Source organism: Diplotaxodon limnothrissa, linkage group LG20 (assembly GCF_057381915.1).
Source record: "Diplotaxodon limnothrissa isolate DT_005_m linkage group LG20, D_limnothrissa_male_GT1.1, whole genome shotgun sequence".
In the NCBI taxonomy this organism is placed as follows: domain Eukaryota; kingdom Metazoa; phylum Chordata; class Actinopteri; order Cichliformes; family Cichlidae; genus Diplotaxodon; species Diplotaxodon limnothrissa.
In genome coordinates this window covers 11483417-11509265 of record NC_140615.1, presented here as the reverse complement: position 1 = coordinate 11509265, position 25849 = coordinate 11483417, and the positions used below count along the sequence as shown (strand labels likewise).

General features: G+C 39.3%; 1 protein-coding gene across 3 annotated transcripts in view; it reads right to left on the bottom strand.

The window, feature by feature from the left end:
* cfap74 (cilia and flagella associated protein 74) overlaps positions 1–24519 on the bottom strand; it is a 56903-nt gene extending 32384 nt beyond the window's left edge. Inside the window, exons 1-20 of one of the 3 annotated variants that reach the window (XM_085344923.1) lie at positions 24432–24519; positions 24202–24280; positions 23757–23915; positions 22822–22920; positions 22637–22741; positions 21479–21652; positions 21079–21189; positions 20173–20275; positions 19607–19764; positions 19225–19441; positions 18952–19116; positions 16803–16961; positions 16511–16629; positions 7157–7223; positions 6503–6592; positions 5962–6147; positions 5552–5672; positions 4064–4167; positions 2688–2810; positions 2436–2557 (exon numbers count right to left, since the gene is read on the bottom strand). In XM_085344923.1, coding sequence (XP_085201049.1) covers positions 2436–2557; positions 2688–2810; positions 4064–4167; positions 5552–5672; positions 5962–6147; positions 6503–6592; positions 7157–7223; positions 16511–16629; positions 16803–16961; positions 18952–19116; positions 19225–19441; positions 19607–19764; positions 20173–20275; positions 21079–21189; positions 21479–21652; positions 22637–22741; positions 22822–22920; positions 23757–23915; positions 24202–24280; positions 24432–24519 — 2549 coding nt within the window. The remainder of the gene's footprint in view (positions 1–2435; positions 2558–2687; positions 2811–4063; positions 4168–5551; positions 5673–5961; positions 6148–6502; positions 6593–7156; positions 7224–16510; positions 16630–16802; positions 16962–18951; positions 19117–19224; positions 19442–19606; positions 19765–20172; positions 20276–21078; positions 21190–21478; positions 21653–22636; positions 22742–22821; positions 22921–23756; positions 23916–24201; positions 24281–24431) is intronic. The other 2 variants (XM_085344924.1, XM_085344922.1) reach the window with 2 other exon arrangements.
* Positions 24520–25849: the final 1330 nt, after the last annotated feature.

Here is a 25849-nt window from a genome sequence, read left to right as displayed (position 1 = left end):
TTATTGTTATACACTGTTCACACAGTGTTTAGGCTTTAGTCTCATGTAATTAAAATGACTTAAACTAGTATTACACACACACACACACACACACACACACACACACACACACACACCAGCCTTTTATGACTGAAGGGTAAAAGCCATTGTTTATCCCACGCTGAGGTCAGCTTCACAACTCTTACACTTAACTTTTCTTGAGACTCTAGTTGTCATTGGTCATGCAGAATAGCATGCCTTGTTAGCAATACAACACATAACGCTGATGATTATTACAAAGATATGGATACAAGTAGAGCTGGGCGATAGAACGATAACGATATGTATCGCGATATAACTTTTTCTCGATAGAAAAATTAAACTATCGCGATAGAGGGTTAGACCCCCTAACCCTCGCGATAACCCTAACCCTAAGAGCAGCCAATCCAAATTACGTACCGCAGAGCCGAACCAATCACAGCCGCAGCGTCACGTCACGTGACTTGTTACGTACAGCACAAGTGCCAAGCTGCACATGTGTATTTGTTTGGGAAGCAGCCAGCCACCATACCGCCCGGGTAATGGAGGAAATGAGTGTGCCGACTAGAAAAATCAACCGAGCGTGACCGAAGGTTACCGAAGAGAAAACAGATGATGGTTCCAATGCCGGAGAGATTGTCGAACGGAAGAGCCATAGAAGTTCCGTAGTGTGAAGGTATTTCGGCTATTTCAAGTCTGACAAAAAACAGAGTAGCGTGCACTGTAAATTGTGCCGAAAGCAAGTCTGGAAATACAATAAACTGGTGCATGCGCTACGTCCACACGTACCCGGGTATTTTTGAAAACGCAGATTTTTCTATGCGTTTGCACCTTTCGTCCACACGTAAACGGCGTTTTTGGTCACTGAAAACGAAGATTTTTGAAAACTCCGTTTTTGCATTTACGTGTGGACTAGAAAAACGGAGAAAACGCAGCGTCAAAGGTGTGCGCATTTTTTGACGTCACACTGTGCGCCACGTTATTGTTTCGGTGAAATGAATTTCTACAATACTGTTACTGTTAATTCTACTCTCTGCAGTGTTTAAATACACACAGTTACTGTCCCTCCACACATACGACTCAGTTCTGCTTCTATGCCCCAGCTTTGTTTACTTTTTCCCACCGAGGCTTCTAGACTTCTGATTGGCCAACATTTCTGCACGGTTAGGAATCTAGCTCCACCTGCTGCTTTGGCATGTTCATAGCAGCGTTTTCCTTCATTTCTCCCTTTATGTGTGGACGGGATTATTTTTTAAAACGAAAACGGAAAATCTCCGTTTTCAAAAATACCCGTGTACGTGTGGACGTAGCCTCAGTCTCTGACTGGAAGCGCTAATTCGTCATTCGGCTTTTGTCAGACTAAAATAACTGTTAAAACTGTTTGAAAAGCTCAGCTATACAACAAGGAGAGATTGAGAATTTCCTTTTAGTTCTCAGTTTATTTGATATTGACAAAAGTTAGTCAATTTTGTCTGTTCTTCTGTAAAACAAACTAAGATTTATTTTTAGAATTAATATTTTGTTTCTAAGTGGAATTGACAATTTAGTCTGTTTCGTTTGTTCTATTTTGAAACTTAAACGCTTTAGCGGCTGCCTTTTGTGTAGTTTGCAATATTTGCCTTTATTTATCTGAAAAAGTCTCATGTTCCTTAAGTACATCTACCCTGTTGAACTTATTATGGGAAATAAATATTTAAATAAAAACAAGCTGCTGATTATTTCACATTTTACTTGTGAGCAACGGCACATTTAAATCTTACAAATATAGTTATTTGGCTTATATCGTGATAGATATCGTTATCGCCTAAAATGAAAAAAACATATCGTGATATGAAAAAATCTTATATCGCCCAGCTCTAGATACAAGGGTGCTTTAGTTTTCTATAAACATTAAATGTCTCAGATACAAAACTATTTGAGATGTCCTGTACTTAACTGAACATTATTATCCTTTAAAAAAATGTATTCAGTTATGAAACTACTCTATAACATTTCCTTGTTAATTCTTACAAACTCTAAAGAGAGTGGGGAAAGTTGTAGCTAAGTTATTTTTTTTGCAAACAAAAAACAAAAAATGTGTTGTTTTTTTTGTGCTTTTTTTTTAAATACACGTAGAACTAAGATATAATGTAAATCTAATGAATTCTGAATTGGTCACTGTTTTAACTTCAGATGCAAATCACCTTGGAAACTAGTGATAACGAATGGTTTTATACATTTTGTTCCAATACTTAGCATTAAAGACCACTACATTGTGTAAGCATTCAACAAATTGTAATAAACTGTCACTTGTGCATAAGAGGTTGATGTGTAGACCTTCTGAATCAAAGTAATGAGCTCCTTCTAAATGTGAAACAGCTGGACATCAGCTTGACCAGATGAGAAGGTTTACAACCATCTCAGGCTCTGGGACTTACCTGCTTTGGACAATGATGGTGTCTTGATAAAGGCGGTCAAACATGCAGATCTTTAGGTCAATGTTGGGCTGAAGTACCCATACAGGCATGCTGACTGCCACACCTCTCACATGGATGGGTATCTGTTTGAATGAGTCCTCAGTCACATGCACTAAACATATCATTTGATTCATTTACTCTATGGCTTTGTAAACTATAAATGTGTCTGCTTCCTAAGTAATTCACAAGACTAAAAAACAAGCTGTTTCTTACTGGTTTGCTGGTTTTATCAGAGAATTTAAAGGAGAAGTCCAGTCTGGTCTCTCCTGGAATGGTTGGAGTGAAAATAATTTCCAGTTTGACACTTTCAAATGACCCGATCTCTCCCCCGCGTACCTGAACATGGACAGACATACTGTTGATACGGCACTTCTCTTACATTAAATGTGTAGTTACACATCTTTATACTGACAAAAGTTTAGTTTTACCTGATGACACAAAGGTATTCCTATACATGAAGGAGAAAGTGAAAGCTGTGGTGCAGTTATGTAACATTAAAAGGTATGCAGGCATACACTCGTGTACATACAGTGAAGGCAAACTGTCAAGGTGGTGAGAGCGTAATAAACGAAAATGAGTAATAAACCAATGATGCAGCAAGTGCCTCAGTACTGTGGCATCATGATAGTTTGATGGATAATCTGCCATTTAAGACACCAGCCTTCAACCACACAATGTGAAAATATCAGTCAAAATGACAACGATCGAGCCGAGGGCATGCAGGCGCACGCAACACACACAGTCGCAATAATAGCAGAGGGAGAGGTGATGCACCATTAGCCCCCCACCAGAGAGACGTAATGAACCCTGAAAAGTCTAGAATTTCACATGGGCCACAAGGCACACACAGCATCATTGCTAAAAACAAAACAGAGAAGCAGAGTCTTTCAACGACACACAATAGTGACAAAATGTCGACTTTCCACTCAAAATTTTTCAGAATCTGGGCAGATTTCTGGCACCTCAGCTATAAAAATGCAGTCCCTTTATGATTTGACAAGAAGAAGATTCATGCTCCAAAGAAGATGGACCATTTTTGACTGACTCACAGCCCTCACCCTTGACTCAATACTTTAATTTAATTCAGCCTGTCGCTATTAGAACCGACATGCTGACTTTCTTCCTACAAGACTATCCTCAAGTCTTGTTCTATCTTCCTAAGAGCAGTCAAATATACAATATGTTATTTACTGAATCTCAAAAAACAACATATTGAAAAACTACCAGTATATCATAGTCATGAGGGTTTTTTCTATGAAACCACAGAAACACCAAAGCTAGATTACATAACAGTACTACTACTAGCAACAATTGTATACCAGACTATAAATATTAATGTATAGCTGTAACTAGCCCAGGCAAAATGTGTTTCAGCACAAAAGACCGGGCTTCTTGCGACCTCGTAATGAGCTTTTGGGGTATGACTTTGCAAAACTCTGTATAGTTACCTTACTTAACAGAAGTCTATGCATTTTCCAGTCTATGCTATTTCTGGATATTTAATAGATAAAAGAATACTTTAGAACAGCGGTCCCCAATCCCAGTCCATGAGGGCCGGTGTCCTTTTTGAAGTAGGACTGAAAACTTACATCTCTTAGTTTTATGTCACTGGAGTCTGAGGGGGTCTGGTCTGTCTGAGTGTCCAAATCAGATGAAAGACAAGCTCCAGGAACAGTTTTCACACCCTCTGACACTGCCATACACACAGATAAAAGTCACAAATGCAAGTCATCTCAAAGTTTTATTGTTGAGCAGTTACTCTAAGTGGGCACCTTGTACGGACTAACACTAAAACAATAATGGTGAACCTGTAATTGGTTGATGGAAGAGCAGAGTAATAAGTGATAAGTAAGAAGAAGTAATACTTGGCCTCATTGTAGCAGTATTTTTAGTGTACGCTGGAGGAAAATTAGAAATATCATTTAAATCCAGACAAATAGGCCCTCTGACAAATAACACTGTTTTTCCTCTTGGACACGTGTGGAACATTTTTATGCCAATCTGCAATCTGACCTTTATTTACTAATCTGTGACACAGAAAACATATTGGACAAAATGTACTACAGTCAGCTTCAGAAAGGAACATCAACAGCCTCAAAATTGGTCCAACATCCAAGAGCCTTTCTTGACAATAGAGATAAAATAAAGAAACAGAGTCGGAGCCACTTCAACACAGAATTTCCAAAGCCAGCAGAGCAGAGGCAAAAGACTGAGCAGCTTATCAAAGCATCAGCAGCAGGAAGTGCTGAGTGCAGTGATGTAGACTTCAGATCCGCGAGAACACGAAAGAGAAGATGCCTTGTTGCCACCAGCTGTAAGAGCAAGGTGAACCCTCCGCTTTGTGTGTGTGTGTTCTTTTATTTTCGTTCTTACAAGGACTCAATGTCCTAACAGGAATAGAGAGACAGAGGAAAAAAGAAATCATCTACCACGAGGAGATGTTGTCAGTCCTCATTTTCCTTCCAGAGACTGTTTCAGGGTAACACTGTCTCTCTGTCTCCCACATATTATAATCACTCACCAAGGTGGTGCTGTGTTTGCACAGCATGCTAATGACAGAATACAATATACTGATTTAACCTTGTTCACCATCTTAGTTTAGCGCGTTAGCATGCTAATACCTGGCGAAAACAGTACTAAATACAAATTAGCCTAACTCTGTGGCTAATAATCAGAGTCAGAATACTTTGCATGTAAGGACATAATAATAATAATAATAAGATCATAAACAAATGCATTAGACAAAAAAAATGAGCTGATTATAACACTAGGGGAAGTTTTATCACCAAAAAGCAGGACTAGAGCACAAATTAACCAAATTAACTAAAATCATTACAGTCTCTCCAGTCAACATTGGGGCACTTTTTACTCAAAGAATCAAAAACTGCTATTCTGGTATTTTAGCATGTCCTGTGCTTATCATGAGTAAAACACACTGACAATCATTTGGGAAAAGAAAGACAGAGTGCCCAGTTTTGAATTCATGCTATTATGTATTGTAGTTTAGATTTCAGTTTTTCTAGTTCAGGACACAAACTGTGATGGATAATCATGTCATGTGTGTGTCCATATTTTACCTGATTGTTCTTGCTGTTCTCCTGCAGAGAGCTCCCGACTCTGTAGCTTTGATTGGACATCTTCAGCATCAATGGATTCAGGGCTGTTCTGGTTGTTAGTTGCTGTGTTTTGACTGGATGCCTTATTCAGATAAACAAACAGGCAAATATATTCATTTATTTTTACCCATAATATCTGGTATGGGCATCCTGAGACAGAAGTTTTGGAATTCTCTCATGTGAAAATAATGAATGCCAATTTTTTTCAGTGGTTTCAAAATCTTTTGCTTGTTCAATCTACAGACAAAATAGCAGTATAATGTATATGGAAAAAAAGCAGGAACAATTGACTTTTTTATTAGCTATATTGGAGTTTCTCCTTTAATGTATCCAAGAAACATTAGCTCTTACAGTCCACATAAACAGCTGACCTCATATGTGTTGGTAGAGACCTGTGGTGGCATCTGGACGTAGCTCGTTTCTGGACTGAGACATGTGGAGCTGTCCAGGCTGAAATGCGTGGCCAATGCACCCTTGTTGGTCAGTGTGATGGTCCGTGAAATAGTCTGGCCCACAACGTGCGAACCAAAGTCAATAAACTGGCTGTCAACCTTCAGCTAGAGAAAGAGTATAGTCACATCCTGTAATTAGCAATGTCAGTGAACAGCTGCCAGGCAAAGTACATAGTTTTACATACATTAATTCACAGAAAGCTGATTAAATAAGACAGTGAGCAAAAATAAAAAGGCAGTCAGTGTTTTTTTCTGTGGTGTGACCATGCAGTGTGATTGGTTTAGCCACAAATTCATTTCCCTAAATAATTATTAGAGCTAAATTTATAAGGGTAAAAAGCTACAGCAAGACTGGACAAGAAATTCACATCACAAAATACACACAAGACGCAAGCTTATGAAATCAGAATTAGCAGTTATCTGTAATTACCAAAAACTTTGGCTATAGCTCACTACTCACAATACATTTCTTTACAGTGCATCTGATGGGCACAAAGAAGGGACCCAGAGCTGATGCAAACTGGAGCTCTCCTTCCAAGTCCTCGTTGATCTGCAGAGATTAGATAATGATTTTGTGGTAAGCAAAAACAAAGGCTTCATGTTTGATCAAGCGGCAGAAAATTTGATGCTAAAACAAAGAGTGGGGCAGTGGAGGAGTTGTATGAGTTGTTTGCTGCAAAGGATGTGGAACCAAATCTTAAATAAGATGACTCATCTTGAAGGAAGAACACAACATTTTAAGAAAGACACTTACAGAGAACACTTTTGCAGGAAAGATGATAGGATAATTAACAACCTCACGCCATTACGTGTATGGCAAATCGGGAAGAAGCTACTTTGGCCAGCAAAAAATATCCACCTGCTGTAAAAGACTCATTATTTAGCATGTTGTGTTTAAGTTATTCCATGTGATAAAACAGGGAAGATACCACACAATTAATCTTCAGAGAAATACTTAATTTCATCCCTATTATTGAGTATTTGTACAGTAAGTATGATTTCAAAAGTTAAAAACAAACAACAGGTGATAACCACTGAAATAGTTTTTGATGAAAATAAAGATTAAAGAAAAAAATAAGTATAGATGTTTATAGGCAGTGGTGATGCTACAAACCATTGGCTGGAAAATAGCCTGCATGTCAAATGACATCCCGGTGGATAACAAAGTAGGAGGCTGGAAGCTGAAACACAAATGCCAGAAAGTTGAAGATTATTTTCATTTCTTGATCACAGCTTAAAAAGTGAGTCACATTACAACATGATATTGGATATTACTGTTTAATGCAAAGCTCTGGTAGAGGTATAAAGAAGTGTATGATTAGCAACAAAATTTAAAGTATAACAGCATTTGCCTTGAAGGTAAAAACCCTACAATGATACAGAGGATACCCCAACAATCAAATGACTCCCTTTGAGCAAGGACTTGGCAACAGTGAGAGAGAAAAACTCCCTTTTAACAGGAAGAAACCTCCAGCAGAACAAGGCTCAGGTAGGGGCAGCCATCTGTTGTGACTGGCTGAGTATGACAGCAATAATATAGTACAGCAAATTTGCTGTTTTCAACAAACAATTAGCAGCTCTAAATAAAATACTAAACTATAATGAATAAGCTAATGTCAAAAGTAAACCTGATGCTCACTTGACAAGCCAAAGAAAACAAAGTGAAACAAAAATCTACTATTCTATATGAAAGCCATGTAAAGTGGAATCCATAGTTAGACAAAATATAGCAGTTAATCCTTATTATATTGCAGGGGAAATCATACAAGTAAGTAAAAATTCTATTTCCAAATAAGAAAACAAACATGAGGACTGTGAGCTATTTCAAACCAACATGTGTATCTCACAGCACATGTTCGCACAAACCCTAATGCTGCCCCGAGGAGCTTGATAACTTGCTGCCCTTTGAGAGACACGAGAAGAGGCCCGATCAATATAAATATAGCAGGCAGGCGGCCAGGGAAGCAAGGCGAATTCTCAAAATTCAATAAATAAACAAGAAGTTGGAACCGCGCAACTATGAGCATAATTAGGAGTCAGCTACAGTTACAGAATATATACCAGATCCTAAACGAACTGTTGTTGGGCTTGAAAAATACTATGATCCTGTTGCTGTGATAGTAAACTTTAATCTACATTTAAAGACGTAGCTGGATTTTTGTTTGTAGATGAGAGCACCTTGGTGCCAAGTTAACGTCTTTGTCTGAAAAGAGAAGAGCTGAGTCTCTGAAGAGATTCATACAAGTTTTTCTCGCTCTGCCTCACATCCATTTTTTTAAGCTCTGTTAAAAAGCAGAATGAACATTACAGCTTTCTTTCTGTTGACACGAGGAATACAGACCCAAAACAATAAGAAAAGAATATGGAAATAAGCTTATGTTGAGCTTCTAGTTTTTATAGCAAGTTTCATGTGCCGTTACTGTTTTGTTTTTGTAGAATATGTTCATGTTGTTTTGGTTGTTGCATTGCTTCGTGAATAAGAAACATAAGCATTCAAGCCCTTCAGCTTCTATTTGATGAACTAAAAAGAGAACATCTGTGTTTTTGTTTGTAGGATTGACTGTCTCACACGCACACACGTCAAAAATACTACACACAAAAAAACACAGTTAAACGGCAAACAACCTATAACCACAGTATAATAATGTGCACTATCATCAACTCCAGTGAGCAAAGGGACATTCAGTTTAGCTTAAGGCAGTTGTTTGAAGTTGTTGGTCCAGTTGCCAGGTAAAAAACTTGGAGCAGCCTGGCTGAAGCTGCCATCCAGCTCACCACTGTGATCTGGAAATCTATGAAAGAACTCCACCTGAGTAAATCTGGTAGTAAATGTCACATTGCACATTCATCTTTTTTTCCCTGGTCAGATTTCCTACTTTATTGGTGCTATTCTTCCTAGCTTCAAGACAGCTGGTATGAAGGGATATGAAGGAAAATAGAACAGTTCACTTGGGATTAAATTCTGAATGAGGCAGTCTTTGAAAAAGCCTGCTACAGCCCTATATAAATCGCTTCAAATGAGGCCATACTGTACAGTTTTTATCCTTTAATGTCTACTGAAGAGGACTGAGGTGGTGAAGCTTTGTTATACAGTAGTACTGACTATACTCTCGGTTAAATTATACATTCTTGTCCTCATTGGCTTCTACTATAGTAAATCAATAAGGAGTCTCTGTCCATAATTCAGTTCAGCATAGCTAAAACACCCTCATAGTCACACTCAACCACTTCTGAAAGCAATTTACTGAGAAGCATGAAAACTCTGTCTCATGTGTGTCAATAGTACTTGAATAATCTTTCTCTCGTGCTAATTGTTCTGAAGTGAGATCTGGTTCTCTTTATATCAGGTGGCTACAAAGTACAATAATGCACAAATCTTTTCACAGTTTTAGACAACATATAAAAGCTGCAACTTTTTAAGGCTGACTAAATCTTTAGGCAGGTTATACTTTTTTAATCTATCAAAAACCAAAGTGAAGCTGCTTGAAAAGACACTCAGGCAGATGGCTGAAATAAATATGGGCCTGTCACAGAACTTAAGTCTAACTGCAGCGCTGACTGGTGCTCATATTTGGATGTTTTTAAATGGACAGACACAGACAGACTACCAAGAGGGCGATTAATAAAACAACAGACTCAGTTAAGTGCAGTGTGGTTTTCTCATGTCAGTCACTGAAATGAACTTTGACAGTTTTCAGGCAGTTGAGAAGACGAAACTAACTTTGTCAACTTGATGGTTTCAATTGGATACAAGCATAATACATAAGGCTGTCTAAGGATCTTCAATTATACAGTGTGAAAAAATCTTTTACAGAAATCAAACGGGTGATAGAGCCCTTTAGAAGAGCAGGTGAAACTCGAAGTTTGAGTTTAAATATAAGAAAGACTCCACGTTAATGTTCGACTGACACTGACGGCATTCTATAAACGTTGTTCTGGCATACAAACGTTTAAGCGTCCTTGGAAGATAAAACCTACTGACTTTTGTGACTTTTCACACCCATTGTCACCATACATTTGGCATTCATGGGTGACAGTGGGTGTAGGACTAGTTTTTGCTTCCGAGTCTGGATAAACTGTCCCCAGAACCATTGGATGATTTTCCATTAAGTCCACAGACATTTTTTGTCACAGCAGGATGTCTCTAATGAGTTGGCTCTCCGATTCAGTAACTTTTCCAGTGCCATCCCCAGGCCACAATTAAATACTATGACCAAAAAAAACCTTAACTTCTGCAAATTAGACATTTCTACTACTTGCTTGCTTACCATCAGCAGGTTAGTTTAGACCTTATTAGTATTTGCTCAAAGATAAGTACTGCTGACTATGCACAGGTCTTAGAACCGCAGCTGCTCCTATACATGCATATACTGTGTGTGTAAAAGACAGAAAACTAGGCTAAAGTAAAAATATGCTTTCGGTAGCCTGCGTTGACAGCAGGACTGATTAATTACTTGTTAACAGGATTCTATGTTAGTCTTGCTGTGTTGTGTCTCAGGCTGCAGCCTGTTAGCGAGTGTTACCCATATGGAAAAGATATATATAAATCTTATAAAGTTTGTATCTGTCTTGTGTGAAACTTGTATGAAAAGCATACAAGAGTGAAAACAGATATAAGATCCCTTGAAAAATTATATAAATGAAATTCTTATGTTTTGGATACTTACTAAAACAATATATGAAAGTAATGAGAAAGTGGCCACTTTCATGAGAAAATCATATAAGCCTTACATGATTCACTATATGAAGTAGGCCACATCTTATGCAAGTCTTTTATAAGTTTCTTTTCCATATGGGTAATGTCAGTCATATGCGTTATGTTGAGAGCTACTGTTAAATGCAAATATAGTAACAAAAAACAAATGAAATCAAACCGAAGCCACAAAGGACCATATTTTATAGAAACAAAATGCAAGAGAATAACACTGAATACACCAAAGAGAACATATCACATCTATTAAGTAAAGTTCATTTATTAAGGTCTTTTCTCAGACAGCCAGGATTTTTTTTTCTTGGATCATCTTTTTTTTGTTTCTTAGAAAATGTGAATAAAATTTAAGCCTGGATGGACCAGGACTGCGCTGAATTTGATCTTACTGCGGTAGGATCCTATTTTTCCTGTGTAATAACTTTCCCTCTCACTCTGAATCTGATTGTATGCTGCTGTATGATAATAGGCACAAGAGAAAAATTAAGGCTAATGTTTCAATGCATGGGAAAGCCCAATTTGGCTCATCTGGACTTTCTCATATTTTGGGGTTTTTTTTTGGTTTTTCCACAGAAGATAGAAGACAAAGATGCACATGTGCCTCCTAAACAGCATGAAAGCAAACTTTGCTTCAGAAAAAAGGAGAGAACAAGACAACAAGCAAACAAGACAAAAGCATAATATACAGTTAAACAACAGTACAGTTAAATCCATTACAATGCAGTGTAAATGAGACTTCAGGTTTTTAAAAACAGTTTGAGTCTAAATTGGGGAAAAAAAAAAGGTCAAATGACATATAAAGCAGTACTTTTTGATCTGGTTATTAATTAGCAGTGCAAGTGATAATGTTGTCTCTGTATTTATGGCAGTTCTTGATTTAAATAGACCAAATTTCAGTTTAGGTTTGATATGGTTTTCAGTGTTTTCATCAGATTGGGTTTATCAGGATTGAGGAAATCTCGACATTAAATGTAATTGCAGTTGGGCTTAAAGGGTCCTCTTTTACTTTGTCACCACTGTGAATAGTTTTGTCAGTAACAAACTTCCAAACGACTGAACCAAATGAAACAAACCGTACGTGTGATCACACCCTCAGTATCTGCCGAGTACCACCATTTCTACGACAGTCCACGGCTTTCTCTCACAACTGATCTCAGGAACATACACGCCACAGAGGGGTGTCTTCCTCTAAGCCAGTCATTTGCAGTAACATGCTAGGATGTGGCACTAACTGCAAAAACACAACTTCTATGCACTGGCTTTTCACCAAATGTGGCAAGCCCAGGCTGTTGTGGTTTTTGCACCAGTAGTGAAAAGATACAGCAGAGCCCATTGTGGCACAAATGCACCTACGCTGGGCAGGGGGTGTCGGGGGAAACGAAGCCAATTTTAGAAATTCAGGGGGCGTACAGGGAACCATGGGCTGGTGTGAAAAAGTCTAGTGTGTTCCTGGTTCCTGGTTCTCTCTCTAGCTGTGCTAATGTTTTTAGCTGGGTGAGCCATGATGATTTTTCAGTTGTCACGACTGATCTCAATACTGTGTGGTTTCATGTGTGAATAATTACACACAACAGGCACTGAAAAATACAGGGAAGGTGTATAACAGGTGCATTCATTCGTCAGGATGTATGAGCGTGACTCAGTTTGTAAAACCGAGGATTTCTGACACCACTTAGCATTTTTTTTCTAGGCTGTTTTGCTTATGATCCTGGTGCAGTTTGTGATTCTGATAAATACAGTGACAGGGTGCTTACAATTTACAGTAGTACCATGTAAACTTGATATTAAATTTAACGATCATTCCAACCATTTGATATCACTACTGTGACTGCAGTATGATGTAACCAACAGTGCTGTAGTAAAATTTTTATTATAATGTCATAAAAACTAAGACAAGAACATTTTTTTGTTGGTGGCGCTTTAAGCAGTAGACGGGGGTCAGCACGGACACCTTGACTGCTCCGTAGCTATACAGCCCATAGACAACAAATTGTGATGCACTGTCTATTCTGACACTTCTCTATCAGAACCACCGTGAACTTCAGTAGCTTGTCTGTTAGATCGGACCACACGAGCCCACTCCCCTCTCATGACCCTGTCACTGACTCACCACTGTTTCTTCCTTGGACCACTTTTGTTAGATACTGAGCACTGCAGTGCAGAAACACCCCACAAGAGTAGTTTTAGAGATGCTCTGACCCAGTCATTTATCCAGTACAATTCCTGCTTCTAACACATCAACTTTGAGGACAAAGTGTTCATTTGCTGGACAAAATATATTTCACCAAATAATAGGTGCCATGATGAAGAGATGATCAGTGTTACTTACGTTACCTGTCAGTGGTGATAATGTTACGGATGATCAGTGTATGATAACATTTATGTCTTCACAGGTAAGGTACCTTTTGAGCATGTATCATTAAATTGCCAGAGAGAAAGTAATCTAATAATAATAATAATGCATTTTATTCCTGAATTGTAGGTTTAGGGTTAACATTTGAATGAATGAATTCGTACAGAGCCTCACTCCAAGTATTTTTATTGTTTTGCTGAAACTCTGGCCATGATATACTTTTACTCACTTTCTACCCCGTTGCCTACAAATCCCAAATATAATGTAAACTTATTTTATTTAGTTGAATTTTTTAAATATACACTCAACAAAAATATAAACGCAACACCTTTGTTACTGCTCCCATTCCCCATGGGATGGACGTAGAGACCTAAAATTCATTCCAGATACACAATATAACCATCCCTCCCAAACAGTGGTCACAAATCAGTCCAAATGTGTGGTAGTGGGCACATCTGCCATATTGAGATAATCCATCCCACCTCACAGGTGTGCCACATCAGGATGCTGATCTGACATCATGAGTAGTGCACAGGTGTACCTCAGACTGCCCACAACAAAAGGCCACCCTGGAATGTGCAGTTTTGTCTCACAGGAAAATGCCACAGATGCCACAAGCAATGAGGGAGCGTGCAATTGGCATGCTGACAGCAGGAATGTCAACCAGATCTGTCGCCCGTGCATTGAATGTTCATTTCTCAACCATAAGCCGTCTCCACAGGCGTTTCAGAGAATATGGCAGCACATCCAACCGGCCTCACAACCGCAGACCTCGTGTAACCACACCAGCCCAGGACCTCCACATCCAGCAGGTTCACCTCCAAGATCGTCTGAGACCAGCCACCCAGACAGCTGCTGGAACAATTGGTTTGCACAACCAAACAATTTCTGCACAAACTGTCAGAAACCGTCTCAGGGACGCTCAACTGCATGCCCGTCGTCCTCATCGGGGTCTTGACCTGACTCCAGCTCGTCGCCGTAACATACTTGTGTGGGCAAATGCTCACATTCGATGGCGTCTGGCACGTTGGAGAGGTGTGCGCTTCACGGATGAATCATTGTTCACATTGTTCAGGGCAGATGGCAGCTGAGAATGTCCCAGTTCTTGCATGGCCAGCATACTCACCGGACATGTCACCCATTGAGCATGTTCGGGATGTGCTTGACGGGCGTATACGACAGCGTGTACCAGTTCCCACGAATATCCAACAACCTCGCACAGCCATTGAAGTGGAGTGGACCAACATTCCACAGGCCACAATTGACAATCTGATAGACTCCATGCGACGATGTGTTGCACTGCATGAGGCAAATGGTGGTCACACCAGATACTGACCGGTTCTGGGTCCCCAGACCCCCAATAGCGCAAAAAACTGCACATTCCAGGGTGGCCTTTTGTTGTGGGCAGTCTGAGGTACACCTGTGCACTACTCATGATGTCAGATCAGCATCCTGATGTGGCACACCTGTGAGGTGGGATGGATTATCTCAATATAGCAGATGTGCCCACTACCACACATTTGGACTGATTTGTGACCACTGTTTGGGAGGGATGGTTATATTGTGTATCTGGAATGAATTTTCGGTCTCTACGTCCATCCCATGGGGAATGGGAGCAGTAACAAAGGTGTTGCGTTTATATTTTTGTTGAGTGTAGTTTTGTAAAGAGCATTTACATTTTTCTAATTCAAAGATTCAAAGATTATTTTGCAAACACCAACCAGCAACTCCTGATCCAGGGCTTTCCGAGTATGTAACACAGGTTTGGACCTTATAACCACATAGCATTCTTCTATTTGTAAAACCACAAAAACAACACCAAACAGCTGTGAAGTAACTGCTATTTTTTAAACCTTGAGAGCTCATATTATTATTGCTCTGCATATGCCTGAATACATTTTCCTCACTTTATACAATAGGTTGCTATGCGGATTGCCTACCATCTGGTTATTTCAGATTTTCAGCTGTCTTCCTGTAACAAATTTAATGAGGCATCAAGTGATTAAAATGTCCAGGATTTGGGGGATGGTCATCCAACAGCATGACATGTAGTATCATGATGGTTAATGGGAGGTTAGCCACAATGAGTAATAGAGCATATCAGACCTTGTAAGGCTGTATTAACAGAAAGCCTGAATGTACTGAATTGACTAGAGCTTTGTGTTACAATTTATGAATTCAAAATTTTCACACATTCTTATTTTTATTTTGTTGTGATTAAAATGAACGAAAAGCAGGCGCAGCATTTATTATTTTAGTGCTGTAGAACTAATCTGATGTCTGCAAATGTGAAGCTAATGTGAAACTATAATATGTGCACCTACAAGTAAAATCAATAAAATCAAAGAGACGACCAACTTTACTTCTCTCAAATAAAAGGAAGATACTAGAAAAACAGTGAGTGTTATGCTTTGTATACAGTATGCGTGCATTTACCCATTTGGTATTTAAGTGCATTTTGTACATGTGAGTTTGCAATTGAGAACTCGCATGTAGAAGGTGATACGTTCAGACAAGTGGTCCTGCACTAAAGCTCAAGAACGGCATCAGTAGTGTTCAAGCTGACCCTGCTGTAGCCTGCGAGATTCTTCAACTCAGTCAGGCAGAAAGAAAAGAGATGAAGAAACCACATCAAGCCATGGGAGAGCTGATGGGAAAGTGATACACAGTGAGTGACCTGGACAACAATGCATCTCTGCTCGGCCTGTGGGCTGCTGGCATGCTGATAGAGAGGAGATAGAAGAGACATGGACTGACTCATGTAGCTGAGCCTCGTAAGAGGAGCTGTGAGCGTGGTGATCCAAGCTGGCATCCATATGTGGGAGGATAGGCTTTTCTTTCACGACCACTCCACATCATATTTTAAAAAATGACAAGAAGTGGTTGCTAAATGGTGATGCACGACCAGATGTTTCAATGTGACAACTGAAGCGGTTTAATACATATGGGAGTTTATCACAACAGACCTTTAATGTTTGATTTCTGGAATTTTATCCGTTTCTGGTGCCACACTATCAGATGTCTGAAACCAGATTTCCCGACACTTCAATACCCGCAAACGAGCACAACCATGAAGCAACACCGCTGCGTTAATGCAGTCCCCCCCCCGGTGTCTCTCTCATCTCTATGAGATAAATATATCTATTTTGTCCTCAGCTGGGATTCAGTAGGGGTTCTAGTGGGCTGCGTGATGCTATGCTATGTTGGTTTTCCCTTCAGAGATATTTACTTTGTCTGTCATGATTCGTAGAACTGGAGTAATTGGCTCTTCCTGAATCAACTTCAATATGGTAATATTGCCTATTGAGAATTTTAGAAAGATTTTCCTAAAATTGTTGCCTAAAACAAATACTTTAGGTCTTTGTTTACTGTTATAGCTGTTATAATTAATAAAACACAAAACTTACTTGATGGTGAAAAAGTTCTTCAAGTGAGGGGAGACCCCGAGAAACTTGCAGTTAATAACTGCGTAGCTGATATTAGTCAGGACAATTTTCTTCTTGTACATTTTTCCCACATCAAAGTCCTAAAATAGACCAAAACATTTAATATAATAATTCAGTTCAGTTCAGTTTTACTTATATAGTGCCAAATCACAACAGCAGTTACCTTATAGCACTTTATATTTTAAGGTAAAGATTCTACAATAAAATAAAGACATACATTTTTGTGTTTTGGGACTGAAAAAAACCCTCATACCTTGAAGAGGATGACCTCTGGTTTACTAATGAATGGAGGCCCTTTTAACTCTTTTCCACGATTTCTTTTAGCAGTCATATTGAGCTTTCCACTCGCTATTGGAGGTTTTTCTTGCCTCAGTTGTGTTTGCACCAGTGTAGTATTCTCATTGGGCATTTTCTGTAACCACACAAGCAAAGCAACAACTGCTAATTAGTAATAATCTACTATAAGATACTCAAAGATTGCAGCCAAATGGATCCACAGTACAAAAAAAAAAAGAAAAAAAAAGAAAAGGGAGATCATTTTTCTGGATCATAATTTCTTATAATTTAAACCCAGAGTCGTCCTTCATTTCTCTGCCATGTAGAAAAACTGGGAAACTACTGTTGAAATTGCTCTTCTTTTTCTTATTTTAAATTATCTGAAGGATTAAATGTGGAGTTAAACTCATTTACACCAACAGATAGAGGAGTTTCATGGTCCCGTCCACTTGTAATATGTAAAATGAGTTTGACATTCCTGGAATAGAACATGTAGGAGTTTGTATGGTGATAAAACAACAGGTAACTTCATCATCCAAAAAGTTTTCTTAAGGTGCTTTTGTTATTCAATAGTTGGAAGTTTAAATCATTTTTAGGCTTGGTCTAACACATCCAACATACTGTATAGCGAACAGGTTTTTCTAGTGTCAGAAATTAACTTGGGCACAAGGTTATTTTAAAATACCTTCACCTTAGGGCACAGGCATGTACACAGCACTCTGGCTCCAGTTTCTCTCGCCATCAAAAACATGCTAAGTTAATTCTCCTGTCACTGTGCCCTTGACCATATGCTTACAGCTGGAGCACTGGCTGCAGAGGCACTGCCCACTGCTCCTAGTAAGGATGGATTAAATGGAGGGAATGAGTTGCTCTGTCAGGATTAATAAAGGATATCTAACCAAAACTTGATTTTCAAGAGTCATACTTACTACATGTTATCACAGTTGTCTAAAAATAGTGTGTGAGCTTTATGTCATAAATAATACCCTTCTCCCCCAACCCCCTGACACTGAATTAGATAATTGGTAGAAAACGGATAGATACTGTATCATTATGGATCAAGATAGTGGATTTGATACTAGTGGTATTGGTGTGGTTTACAAGGCTGCCTTATTCAGCGTTTTGTATTTTTATTCCGTCCATGCTTTATTCTGCACTGTAGAGCGCTTTTATAACTTTGTTACAAAGTGACGTGTTGACATTTAATCACTGTTCTCCCCCTCATGAATCATCTCATTAGCTTTATTGTATCGCTCTGCTCTGCTGTTGTGCTGGCTGTGTTGAAAAGTACCCTTTGATGAGGGCGTCAGTCTGATCTGTATTTTAGGAGGAGAGATCACTTCCACTTGGCTTGTCACTCGCTCAGACCTCTGAGCTGCAACGCTACGCTCGCTCTGGGCTCACAGGCACCGGCACAATGAGAAGTGATGTCCGTCGCCCCACATTTCAAGAGCGCTGGGGCTCCAGATTAGACACAAAGGCTTCTCATCTTCATGTCAGTGAGCTAGTGTAGAAACTTTCACCTTTAACGTCAACTCCCATGGAACGATCTCAAAATTGTCACTGTAGGCCAATGCTGATATGATCAACACAACTCAATTTGACTTATTTTATATATATATTGAAATAAATGATCTCTATATTAAAATATTAGCTAAGCTGTAGTTGTTGTCTAGAGTATGATGGATGGAAAGTCTTGCAATTGCTTATGTACAAATGGGAAAAAATTGGCTAGCTGTCGATTTCTAAAATGTAAACAGTGCTCTCTTTAATGTGACTAATCACATTAATGCTTTCAGAATCATTATTAATGCCAAATAAATAACACAAGTTTTCAAAAACAGAGCTCTACCTTGTTCCCTCAGCACTGAGGCCTGACTGCTGACTCTTTGTACAGAGTTTATGTGTATGTGTATGGCGTCTCTTTTCACCTGCCTGAAACAAGCTTCACTGTGACCATGCTGAGTTATTCCCATTCCAGTCTAATGCATATGCTCCAACCAGCAGGAGTCTCGAGTGCAATCTTTAGGATATTAATGTGCCTGCTGAATGGTACGTGATTTATGGCCATTTAAATTTAGCAGGTTGCATAGGTTTGCTTTCGGTCGGCTGTTGTTTTAGTCAACCTTGATGTGTTGGTCCCACAGTCCGGAGAATTCAGGCTCAGCCAGGCTGTCAGTAGGGATCTGGTGATTCACTTTCTCCTCGTTATCCTCAGTCCCCTCCAGGTCCTCAACATCAGAGCAAGCTGACGATGACGAGGAGCTGCTGGTGTCACTGAAATCTCTGAACTGTTGGACAAATACAAACACACACGAACGATTCATTATAAATTGCTCAAAATGCCCTCCAAGCAATCATTTCATAGTAGGCATCTCAGATCTTAGATTCCCCCTCACGATTGTGGCTTTCTCCTCAGCAGCTGATGGGGGAACAGAATCCAGGTAGTACGGGAGCTTCTCACTTGCCCTCCTCAGAGATAGGAACTTCTCAGTGGCTGAGGGTTTGGGCAGTAGCAGTGCCGGCTTCCTCTGCCTCCTATTCGTCAGCTGTTCTTCCTGAAGGATTTTTGAAACAATCTCCACTCTTTTTGACTTCTGGCTCTCCTGAAATTCCCTGAGAAGGGTAAATCGACAACACTGCATTATCCTGAAATGGGGTCATGCATTCCTCAGCACACAGTGAGAGAAAACACCCACACGTTGCTGCATGGAGTGGGAGTGGAGGACATGCGTGTGGGAGAGGAGAGGATAGGAGAGGAGAGTAGAGGAGAGGACATACCCTTCTTTACGTTTTGTTTCCTGCTGTTGTTTCTGCTGGTACATATGTTTCATACTGTTGATTCCTTGGGCCTGCAGGGATTCTCTCAGTTGTCTTTGTAGCTGCTCCTTCTTCTGGGCATTAGCTCCGGCTCTGCTTTGCTGGACCTGTAAATTCTCCTAAGGAAACAACGGCAGATTAATAAAGCTATACTCGACCACATGCAGCTTTAAGACTGAACTGACTGTTTGAAGGCAGAGACATCAGACAAAGAGACATTTTCTCTTTAGACACACAATTTGCCTTGAATCATATGTTTAATCAGAAAATACAGCAATAAACAGAAACAAAGCATTGTCAACAGTACATATCCACACACAACTCAAAGTGAGCCTAGTTGGATCACTATGACTTCATAGCTTCATTGCTAAATAATTCATAATGCAAATGTTAATTTAGGCACTTAAAATGATGTTATAGTAACCAAAAAGCACAGTAGTGATATAAAAAAATAATAACATATAGGCTTTTTTTTTTATCTCATCATTAATGAAACAACCACAATGTTATGCTGTTCTTTTGCTTACTTGGGTTGCTTCTATGTTAGTTTTCAATGACTTTACAGCCTGTAACCTCTTTTCCAGTAACTCTTGGTTCTGCCGCTCCCTCTCAGCCTCCTGCTGATTCATCCTGAATGAAATGGGGACACCAACTAAGCACGCAAAATGTCAAATACAGCACAGAGAGAAAACAGCAAATGTGCTATTATTGCCTGGCATTAAAAACCCAAGGTTGAGCCAAATTTACACTGGTGACATCGTAAGTAGTACAAAAGGACAGAATTCAAGTCAACTTATAGGTGGAATAAACTTGGAAGTAACAGCAAATATTTTCAGATTATCTTCAGCCACAGACAAATACATATTTGGTAAGCATACATACAATTGTATGTGTAGTTTTTACAACCTTTAATAAAATTGTGTGTTCATAATGTATAAATGGGATTTCCACAAGGTCAACTATTGGCTTATTGGAGTTTTTATAGTTTTTGGCTTTCTAGGCACCAGCTATTTCTGTGTAGAATTTGTTTCCATTAACAAATAAAAAAATATATACAATAGGACCTATGATGGTCTCACTACATTTCCACAATGGGTTCAATTGAAGTGTAGATTGTGCTAAAATTTACATTTGTGAAATATCATGCAAAATTATTATACACCAGAACAGACTCTAATGGCTTGAGTAATTAGTGATTTTTAGAAAAATCAAGATTTGAATAGATTTTTTGTCTTCTCAGATCACTTTCAGCTAGATCAATGATGTATAAATCTGAGCTCTTTCAAGTGTCATGTCTACTCTGCTTGTAATGCAATTTGCCAGGATGTGCGAATGATCAATAGGACGTGCCAGCTCTCCAATGAGTCCTCTGAGATAATTCACATCTTTGTTTTACCCCTCTGACACTGTTTATTGGTTTGAAAGCTGATTACCTTTTTACAGTCTGTTTCAAGTACTTGGCAGCTATTTTGCGGCTCTCTCGGCCCTCTTCGATTTTCCTCTGACATTCAGTCTTCTCTTTCTTTAGCATGGCTGCCTGTTTACTATCAGAAGAGAATCACAGACACTTACACACAGAGTGTTATCATCACATGGCTATTTTTGGCTTGTGATAGAGGCTTCTCACGAAAATAATCACATGCTTTAAATATAATGGATACACAGGAACAAAATGTGCCTACAAGAGTCATTTCACTCAGGTTATGTGCAACACATCACTCTTAGTTATTCACATAATGACAAATCGCTTTGAATTGTCTATGCATAATAAGGACAACAAATCAGGGGAAAAAGCAAAGCTTTTAGGAGGGTAAATATGGCTGTTTTCCATACTCCCTCAGATTCTTCATCTTGAGTTGCAGGTTTTGGCTGGCTTCCCTCTCCTGCTGCAGCCTCGTTGCTGCCTTCTGGGCTTTAAGAACCTGGAAGAGCTGCTCCTCTTCCTGCACCTCCTGCCGGAGCAAGGAGCATCTGCCAAGCTCAACTTCCACCTCACTCAGCTCCAGTCTGAGGAGCAAGGACAAATGCATGCAGATGGAATAAAATGAATGGGAGAACTCTAAAAACACTAAGTATCTGTAGAGTCAATACGATGAATATTACCACCTCAATATCAGCCAGCTGTCAGCCCTGAAAACACATGCAATTAAAAATCCCCGATCCCTCTACTTTAAACTATAAACACGCCCTTTTCTTTCAATGGCAGTTTCACCAAGAGGTGACACTTTTCATACAAAGTTTTGACTTTAACAGTTTCACACTGTTCTGAGACATTTCATACTGACATTTTTTAACTGACTGAAATACTCTCATTACAAGCTGTAAGCTTATAGTCAGCTTGACCACGCAGAGATTTGCACTGCACTGTGAAACACCCAAAGTATTCCTATTCTATCCTATTTCTAAACTGTTATTTTTTTTTATCTTATAAATGTCGTTCAAATAAGAGGCCAGCTTAAACCTGGCTGTATGATTGTTTAAAAAGCTTCTAAACCTGCACTGAAACCATTACAGTATTTTATTTCCCTCTAGAAAAACCCACACTTCCTAACAGCAGAATGAGAAAGGATTCCTTACAGATTTTTTACACAGCAAAATTGTTTACAGCCTTTATTACTGTATTGAGTAACCAGGCTTTATGACTAAAAAGTGCACAAAAAAACCCACAAGGGGCTGCAGAGCTGTGGGTGTGTTTTCTAGGATACCACTGAAGTGCTGAAATACAATCCATGAAGACCAGTTAGAAAAATACATTTTTGAGTTTGAAGCTTTATCAGACACCCAAACACAGCAAATCCGTTTGGTTACATGCTGACAACTGCAAAAAAACCAAAACACAAATACACTGTTCTTGCAACAAAATTATCTGCCACCCTCTGTGTTTGCTCTCAGTGTCAAAGCAGTGGTATAATTGCAGCAAATAAGGGTGCTGGCCTTTTCTAGCAGTACTAATGCCTCTTAGATCAAGACCTGTTTTCTTCTTGGACTCACTCTAGTTGCTTCAGCTCAATGTTGATGTGGCCCTCGAGCTCCTCCTCACTCTGCAGCTTTTGACATAGGTGCTTATGCTGGGCTCGCAGTCGAAACAAAGCCACGCTGACAATTTTAAACAGAAAGACAAAAAAAATTAGTCAAAATAAAAGTACCAAAGACCAGTTGGTTTATTTTAAACTCACCTGTTGTCTGTTACTTTCTGTTGTTCTATCTCTCTCTCCAAGTTATCCCTCTGCTCCAACAAACTTTGAATATTCTGTTGACAGAGTTTTAGCTTTTCTCTGAAGAAAAAAAAAAACACAGGATAAAGAAGACAAGCTGCAGTGCTGACATAGAGAAACACCAAAAACGTGAACATTTTCAAGGCACTTAAAATAGGATGCATACAGAGCACTGGCTAATGGATTTCCTTGAGGCCACTGCAACAACAGGGAGGTAATTCTGTGTCCTAACAAGGTAATCAAATGAAGATATTAGAAAGCTGAGAGTGGACACACACTGTAACAGCTTTGAATTGCCCAATGTTCCTTTTGCAGTCTAATGGTGTGCAACACAACAATCTGCGGCTGTGGCAAAAGACCGTCATAAAAAGAAAATTGTGGCACGTGGTATGACAAGGCCTGCAGACAGGTTGAAAGATAGGTGCATTTAGGTTCCCATTAAACACACGTTTACTGTGGCTGAAGTATAACTCCACGCTGACCGCTGATGCTCTGTGCTAAAGGAAGATGACAGACATTTTCCATGGAACTGCATCACAGTTCATCAGGTGCTCAATGGCTCATGGTCCAGACAAATAAAAAGACGGAAGGAAAGTGGGGAGAAAGGACATTATAAGAAATGTTCTGTCCTCGGCTGAAATCATTTTCTACAAATTGCCGAATCAGTTGGAACAGATATGATTGGCCTTGTGTGAAAAGGGCAGGAGCAGAAAAAAATGGAATAAAACAGGGGAACATTTTTGAAAAGACTGGGCAAAAGCCTATGTATTTTTAAAAAAAATTCTCATAAAAAAGCTTTTCTACTGGTACTGGTTTGTGTGGAGTCTAGAAAGGTTCACAAAATGTAGGTAAGGAGCTTCTGTAGCTCTAGAGGTCTGTCAGTGCCAGGTTCAGACCTGGCTTTCAGCACGTCATGCTCCTTCTGTCCGTGAAAGCAGTCCAGCTGGTCGAGGTTTCGTCTCAGCTTGAACATCCGTGCTGTCTCGGCATAACTCCTCTTCTTACAACCGTCAGCCATAGCCGCAAGGTCACCATCGTCAACACCATCATCCTCTCTTGGGGCAGATGCAGAATTACATTTAGAAAAGGCTCCTTATGTGATGCAAACTCTTAGATACACACACTATTATTCACAGACTGTCTTTCATGTATGGAAGTATATGATGTAACAGACTTTCAACAGATGCTGAAATAAAAAACAGAAATTGAACTTTATTGCTTTGTATAACAATATCTGACCGAAACATGCACCGTGGTTTTGAATACAAGACACACTGCCATTTGGATTTAACTGCCCAATAGTTCTCAAAAAAAAAAAAAAAAAAAATAGCAAACACCCACTCAGACAATTCTTCTAACCAGTCCAAATCAGCAGGCACATCTGACTCTTCGGCTTTAAAGGTTTCATCACTTGGATCATCTGAAATAAATCAGCATATCTCAGTCTCAAGCTAAAAAAGGGCTGTTTTATATAGGTGTAGTTATGGATAAAGTAATGTATATCTGTGAGACTTAAAGGTTTTTTTTCTGAAAGCTACATGAAGCAGCAGGATCTGGTATTTACCATTTACTCTCCTCACCTGGACTGAGGTGGACATCCAGCTGTCCACACCTGTCAGGCTCCACCTCTGCGGGGCTTCTCCTGTCTTCTACCTCCATGTCACCTTACTTATGAAGGGCACAGGACTACATTACCGAGCAAGCCTTAATGATAACGGCATACAGAAATAGACATAGCAAATCTGTTAAATCCAGGTGAAGTCATTCAATGACTGAGAGCCAGTTCTTTCACGCAACAGGAAAATAAATTAATATTAAAAACTGGCCACTATTGCTGAAATTTAAATGTAGTTTTAAGCGGCTCTTTTTGGCGGTTTAGTAGGGTTAGGTTATATTTCCGTAGTGCCAGTGTGACATTTGTCCCAAGCACCATAACATTCAATCAGAATAATCCTAAAAGAAAACTGATCTGTCTTTTATTCGAGCTGAGCTAGCTTGAAGAGCAAGAAAGTGGGGCCAGCTAAAGCAAATGATAATAATAATACAGTGTTTGCTCTGTGTCACTCTTACGACAAAAACAAAACATTAAAAAAAACGGTTACCTTTTGTAGCTCGTCTTTCCTCTTATAAAAACGGCTTCTCAACATCACTTTTTCTCAAAGCAGCCATGTTTGCTGGTGTTTCCAAAGAAACGTGACGCGAGGGGCGGAGTCGTACTGCCCGCTGAAACCTTCCAGGTGCGACAGAAATTAACCGTTGGTGGCAAAATAGTACCGACAGCATCAAAAATCGATTTACCTGTCGAAATGATCCAAAAGAAAAGTCTGTCGTTGTACGGTAATGACATGGCAGACTGTTACAGACATTATAAGACTTTAATTCAACACGAAATGTAAAAATGTAAAGGTTTTAATATCTAAAATGACTTTCTTTCTTTCTTACAACATTGCACATTGCCATTCACCGTCTTTTTTTCTCTGGCCTGACAACAGTCAAGAAGCCAGAGAGCACAAAACATCTCAGCTGATTTAGAGAGAATGATATGTCTGTGTTATGCAAAGTCTTTTGTCAAGCATGCACAACCCCACGGGAAACAGGCGTGCATTTTCTAGTAGATTGGTGGGTTATTGCACCATCACAAGGCTTCTTTTTCTTTTTGCCATTATTAAGCTTTCATCGAGCTCATCATAATTTTGAAGTGGAATTCACAAGAGGAAGGAGAAATGTGTGTTCTTACTGTATATCACACTGAAGTCATGTGACAGGCCTAGAGGAATAAGTTGTATTACCATAGGAGGCCTGGTAAATAAATAGTGTGAGGATGCGTGACTGTGATGAATGGGAGGGAGACTTTTTTTGTTTTGTTTTTTGAGATAAAGGGAAGAAAAGTGACTTGAGTAGAAAAAGGAGCTCGGCCGATATTAAGGAGGGATCAGCTGGAGAAAAACAGAAAGATAAGAGAGAGAATACATGATGGTGAAAAAAGGAG